Source organism: Triticum aestivum, chromosome 7B (genome assembly GCF_018294505.1).
Source record: "Triticum aestivum cultivar Chinese Spring chromosome 7B, IWGSC CS RefSeq v2.1, whole genome shotgun sequence".
Classification (NCBI taxonomy): Eukaryota; Viridiplantae; Streptophyta; class Magnoliopsida; order Poales; family Poaceae; genus Triticum; species Triticum aestivum.
This window is the reverse complement of record NC_057813.1, coordinates 605,605,832-605,612,300: the sequence shown is the minus strand read 5'-3', so window position 1 is coordinate 605,612,300 and position 6,469 is coordinate 605,605,832. Positions and strand designations below refer to the sequence as shown.

At 54.9% G+C, this 6,469-nt stretch overlaps 1 protein-coding gene across 1 annotated transcript; it reads left to right on the top strand.

Moving 5' to 3' along the window:
* Positions 1–2,005: 2,005 nt before the first annotated feature.
* On the top strand, positions 2,006–3,593 carry LOC123161131 (ras-related protein Rab5-like). Its single transcript, XM_044578985.1, has 6 exons — positions 2,006–2,186; positions 2,351–2,614; positions 2,791–2,839; positions 2,934–3,007; positions 3,123–3,216; positions 3,303–3,593. Exons 1-6 carry the CDS (start codon positions 2,145–2,147, stop codon positions 3,401–3,403), a joined length of 624 nt encoding a protein of 207 aa, XP_044434920.1. The 5' UTR covers positions 2,006–2,144; the 3' UTR covers positions 3,404–3,593.
* Positions 3,594–6,469: the final 2,876 nt, after the last annotated feature.

The following is a 6,469-nucleotide window of genomic DNA, read 5'->3' as shown; positions in this document are numbered from 1 at the left end:
GTGTTCGGTCCAATTGTATCCAAAAACAGCCTGATATCTGCGTGAATCGGCCCATATTCGGCGCGGTTCGGCGTGAATTTTCGCATACAAATAGAAATCAATTTAGTTCGTCACATAGTTCGGCATGGTTCGGTGTGTATCGGCGTGTTTCATCACATAAATCAAATAGTTCAATACAAATTATATAGTTTAACAAATAAAAACTCAAATTTCATCACACGTCATTCCCGCGTCGCCCTTGAGCCTCCATAGGTGCTCCACCAGATCGTGTTGCAGTTCTTGATGCACCTGTGGGTCTCGGATCTCCTGACGCATATTGAGATAGTCAGTCCAGGTTGCCAGTAGCTGGTGATCAACTTGGGCAAGAGGACCCTCCCTGTAATATGGTTTAGTGTCAAACACTGGCTCTTCCTGCTCGCTCTTAATGATCATGTTGTGCAAGATGACACAGTAAGTCATGATCTCTCACATTTGATCTTTTGACCAGGTATGAGCAGGGAACAGGGCAACAACAAATCGAGATTGGAGCACACCAAATGCCCGCTCGACATCCTTCCTGCAATCCTCCTGAACCTTCGCAAACCAGGCGTTCTTGCCTCCTGGCACAGGGTTTGAGATGGTCTTCACAAATGTCGACCATCTCGGATAGATGCCATCAGCTAGATAGTACCCTTTTTTGTACTGCCGCCCATTGACCTTGAAGTTCACCGGAGGAGAATGACCTTCAACAAGCTTGGCAAAGACAGGGGAGCACTGCAGGACGTTGATGTGATTGTGAGTTCCTGGCATCCCAAAGAAAGAGTGCCAAATCCAGAGGTCCTGTGTGGCCACTGCTTCAAGTACCACATTGCAACCGCCTTTGACGCCTTTGTACAACTCCTGCCAAGCAAATGGACAGTTCTTCCATTTCCAATGCATGCAATCGATGCTTCCAAGCATCCCAAGAAATCCTCCTGCTGCATTCTGTGCTACGTTCCGAGCAGTGTCTTCCGCATTGGATGTTCGAAGTATTACGGTCCAAACACTGCCACCAATGCCCTGCAGAACTTGTAGAAACACTCAATGGTGATGGACTCGGCCATGCGCCCATAGTCGTCGAGTGGATCACCGGGACGGTGGCTTTTCACTGCTCCGAGCAGGCCGGCGAGCACCATGAGATGCTCCTGCTCCTGGACGTCGGCTTCGGCTTCCTCCTCCAGCAACGCCGCGAGCGCCTCCTCATCTTCGGAGTCCATAGCCGGGCCGGGCAAATCACCGAACATCTTGCGGGCGAGGTGGGCGCAAACCCGCCAAACAGGCCTTGCGTGGCCGGAACGCCGGAAAAGTTGCCCGGACGGCGGCGGAGAGGCTGCCTCGGCGAAACCTCTTCTTTTTCCCGGCGGGAAATGATCTGTGTAGCTGCGGTGGGCGGTGGATGGTGCCGGGATCGGCAGGGTGGCGCAGGGTGGCGCCCGAGCGCGGGGGAGTCAGAGGCGAATCTGGGTGGGTGGCTTGCCTTTTCGCCTGATAATGTGGCCCCAGGAGGGCTTTTTCCTTGCACCGGAGCCCCTGAGCGCCCCCTAGTGCGCCGGGTTCGGCCTGCGATCGCCGGGCATAAAAACGGACCGAGTCGGCGGAATTCGGCGTCCTGGGGACGCGACTGGGGCGTTTTTTCGGCGCCGCCGCGAAAAAACGCCTGGAAAGGACCTCTTGGGGGCGTGGCTGAAGATGTTCTTATATCATGGCTTTTTTTTTCCTGAGGGGTTCATGGTTTTCGTAACCGTGGGCAGTGCGGCACGGTTGCCGGAAATGAAGGGGAGTGCCAAAGCCCAGTGTCCACCGAGGGCCCATGCAATTGTCCTGCCTGGCACACGGTACACAAAACTTGTCCGGCCCGTAGGTACGCAGTCGCACGCAGCAGAGTCAAAAAAAGAAAAAAAGAAAAAGAGCAGAGACCTCTACCGAACAGTCTTGAACCTGAACCTACCACCAGCTCGCTTTGCCGGAGGCCAGAGCCATACAAGCCCGCACAACCACCGGTCTCCGCCGTAAGCACGCACGGCAACTTGCGTGCAAAACCATATGCGTCTTCGCGCTCACCGCCTTCAACACGTGAACAACCCGAACCGCCTCCATCCTCACCTCGACCCCGGCCGGCGAGATCGATGATGGCTCCGACTCCGAGCACCGTCATCCAGGCCAAGCTGGTGGGTACGTCTCCCAGGCATGCAGTTTTCGTTTCTCCGTCCGATCACCACCGACCACCTTGTCTCTCCACCATGGCTTTTGCTTGTAACGGTCGATCTAGCATGCTGCTTTTCATGGCGAGAGTGATCGGATTTGCGGCGTGCGTGCGTGCGTGCGTGTGCAGGTGCTGCTGGGGGACCTGGGCGCCGGGAAGACCAGCATCGTCGTCCGGTTCGCCAAGGGGCTCTACTACGAGTGCCAGGAGTCGACCATCGGGGCGGCCTTCTTCTCGCAGGCGCTGCCCGTGAGCGGCGCCGGCGGCGGCGAGGACGCCACCGTCAGGTTCGACATCTGGGACACCGCCGGCCAGGAGCGCTACCACAGCCTCGCCCCCATGTACTACCGCGGCGCCGCCGCCGCCGTCGTCGTCTACGACATCACTAGCACGGTGAGACTGAGAGAGATCTTCTCTTCTCCTCGGAAACTTCTTTTAGCGACCTTCTCTGAAATACGTGCTGAATGAGTCGATCGTGTCGTGTCTGATGATGGAAACTGAAACTACTCGCTCTGCCCTGCTTAATATTCGACCGTTAATCTGTTCTAATTTGTCTGCGTGGGCGTCAGGATTCGTACACCCGAGCAAAGAGGTGGGTCGACGAGCTTCAGAGACAAGGTATAGTATATCTGAACACGTCTCTGTACTTCCATCTCGTCGCTGGAACTCAATATGCATGTCAGTGCTTAGGTTTTTCTGCGCATCCAAGCAGGGAACCCACATCTGGTGATGGCGTTAGTGGGCAACAAGGTCGATCTGGAAAAAAAGAGGAATGTTGGCACACAGGTACATATACTTGCAACATATTTGCAGACAAAAAAAACTCAGAACCCCGGTGCTGCATCTGTCAGTCAAACCCACCATCCCCTCTGTTTTTCTCTGAATGAATGCGAGCGAGCAGGAGGCGCTGGAGTACGCGGAGCGGAACGGCCTCTTCTTCATGGAGACGTCGGCGAAGACGGCGCAGAACGTCGGCGAGCTCTTCTACGAGCTAGGCAAGCCTCTATGAAACTCTACCTGCTTCTTCTCGATCGGCTTCATCTCTCGCTTTGGTTGTACTGATACGTGTGTTTGTCGGCAGCCGAGAGACTGGTGAAGGTGCGGCCGAACCATCCAACCGGGATGGTCCTGCACGAGGGCCAGCCCGGCGTCGGGGGACGGTGGTTCTGCTGCTCCGGGTGATCGACGATGCCGATGCGTGTCGCGCGCCGGCGGCGATAGGAGAAGGTGTCGTGTGGATAGGATTCTGCGTCGTGTACATATGCCGCTCTCTCTGTACGTATCAAGGACTCGACTGTACTTGTTGTGATGTGTTGTGAATTGGTGATGGTATGGCATCTGGTTTATAAGCCTTTAAGGTGGTGCACGTTTTGGTGGTCCTGGCGGGGGCTAAACTGCACGTTTTTGTGCACAGTACTTTCTCTATTTCAAATGGGACTGGTTAGGGGTAAGTGGACTGAAAACTCAATTTGGGCCAGTCGATTCGTCTAAGCCATTGGATTTAAAACGAGCGGTCAGATTCCTTCTTCAACCTCCAGCGCCCCACCTTTGTTTCCTTATCGACCCGCCCCACGTACCATCCGCCAAACCGGCAGCCATCACCGCCCACGACCGACGGCGCTCCTGTGCCAGCCTTGCCGTCCCACCCTCTCGTCCACCGCCATGCTAACGCTGCCCCCGGCCATCCCTTTAACTTGAACAATTTTTTTTCGGGGAGACCTCCGCCCCAGCCCCGCACGCACACAAGATAGAAAACCGGGACACCTACCACTTTAAGATAGACACCGAGGTCACCTGCCACCCTAAGATAGACCCAGAGGGCTTCTCCGGCGAGCCGGCAGCTGCTCCTTCCTTCCCTCCGGCAGTTGCTTCCTTCATGCGAAATCAACTCACTCGAATATTTTTTTCAGGTGACTTACAAGTAGCTAAAATGATTTCAGATATAGTGCATATTTGTTTTACAGAAAGAATACACAGTTTGCACCTTAACTTCTCAAACCAGACAAGTTTCGCTGTCGACCCAACCGGCCCTGGTTTCAACCACATATCCATCATATCTGTTCATCCTGTCTGGTGACATTTTATCGAACACCTAACGCGCCACACCAAGAACCTCAAGCTAGATGCTGGACGAGCTCGAATTTATGCTAGATCATCACAAACATTTGTCACGGTAATATATTCAAATCAAGGAGTATAGCTCAGGTGCAGAGATGAATCGAGATCAAGCAGGCAACCAGATAGACGAACACACAGAATCCGATGAGCGCGCCGGCCGCAACCTGTTGAACGAGCTCCCTGTCGAAGGCGAACCGCGGCGCCAGCACACCGAGGGGCCGCACCAGGGTAGTCTCGGGGACGGAATTCCTGCTCCTGCGGCGCAGCAGCGTGTTGCCATGGCCGGTGCTGCTCTCCGTAGCCGAGTGTCCGCGGACATCACCGTCGCACTCCTCCTCCTGATACCGCTCGTCATCCTCGGAACTTGACGCATCTTCTTCCTTCTCCTGCTCGTCGCTCGCGCTGACTGCCGCTAGCCATTCGACCTCGCCGTCGTCCCTGTTGTCATGGTCGAGCTTGGAACTCCCCGCCTTTTCGTCGTCGTTCTCTTCCTCCTCCTCCTCCGGAGCCGGCGGAGCAAGAACGTAACCCTCCAACTGGACAATGGCCGAGGGCGGGCCGGTCGCGGAAAAGGAGAACCTGTCGTCCAGCACCAGCGGGCGACGGAACTCCACCCGGGGCGTCACCTTCGACAGCGACATGAACAGGTGGGGCGGTCGGGTGCCGATAACGACGCAGGCTTCGACGACGCCCATGTCGGCGTCAGCCGGGTCGGGGAGGAAGACGGCGGTGACGCAGATGGGCGCGTTGGCCCTCGGCGCAAACGTCTCCACGTCACCGCACTCGACCCGCACGAACCAATCCCCTTCGTTCTCCACGGTGGTCACCGGCGCCTCTCCCTCGTCCTCGACCGGCGGCATAGCAAGAACGTAGCCCATGAACAACCGGGCCGGGGGCGGTCCCGCCTCCCTGCGGCATCACGAAGAAGGTGCACTCCCGCCCCTCGCGCACGGCCACCATGCCCCGCGCGCCGGGGTTCGCAGCCGACAGCGACGCTAGCGGGATGCAATCCGCCCCCCACGAGTTGCCGATGACGACACAGACGTCCGCGACGCCCTGGCTGCCGACGAGGAAGGCGTCGGTGACGTAGAGGCGCTCGTTGGCACTCGGTGCTACCGTCTGCTCCTCGCCGCCCTCGACCTGCAAGTACCAGTGGTGTTCCTTCCACCGCCGCTGATCCATGGCCTGATGGCCATGCCCGATCGATCGGCAGAGTTGCAATGTCGAGTTGATCAATACCTTCGTGATCGTGAAGGAGACCTCGCCCTTGGTTTGTGTGTCTGTGCATACATATCGACCGGGGACTTAGCCCAATCTGATCGGTATAAAAAAAATTAGAGTTGATCCACTGTTTTACCGAAAAAATTATACGAGACTATGTCTCTTATAAAGCAGGTGAGACCCGTCCTGATGGATGACACGTGGCATTCATCAGCTAATCCGTAAGACCTGGTCTCATAAATTTTTTTCCCCTGTTTTACCCCCGGCCGGGTCTGTTATCTGATAGGACCCAAATCATCGTTGCCGATTAGGATGCGTTTTTTTGTTGTTGCAAATTCATTGATTAGGATGCGAATTTGGAGCGGGCCGAGATGGCAATGGTTAGAGTATGGTGAGTACAACCCTCTTGTGCCCAAAAACCCATACCCATGAAAATTTTGTATACCCACCCGTTTCAATACTCATGGGCGTAAATTTCCACGATACCTGATGGGTATCCAGTGGGTACAATATATAACATTTATATTCTGAAAAAGTAAAGAAATACGTGTAATATTAAAGTGATGATGGACGATCAATCTATCACCGACGTGGTATCCTTCGGTGGGAGGTCTATCAGAGGTGACAAGGGAGTACAATAAGCAGTTGGTGGAAGCCCGACACAGTGGAGGTGGTTGTGGGAAGTAGGGATCGCTGGTCTGAGACTTGGACAAGAGTCCGTTTATGATTAGTCGAGATTACATCATTTTGAGGAGTCACATAGGACACAAGAGGAGTGGCAAGCTGGTGGATGCGGGCCTATGAGCTATGGTTGGTTTAGGGAATAAGAGATTGAGCATTGGGCCATATGAGTTGGATGTTGACCCATATGTCATAGGAGTTATTTTTCTTTACTGGGTTTTTCTAGGT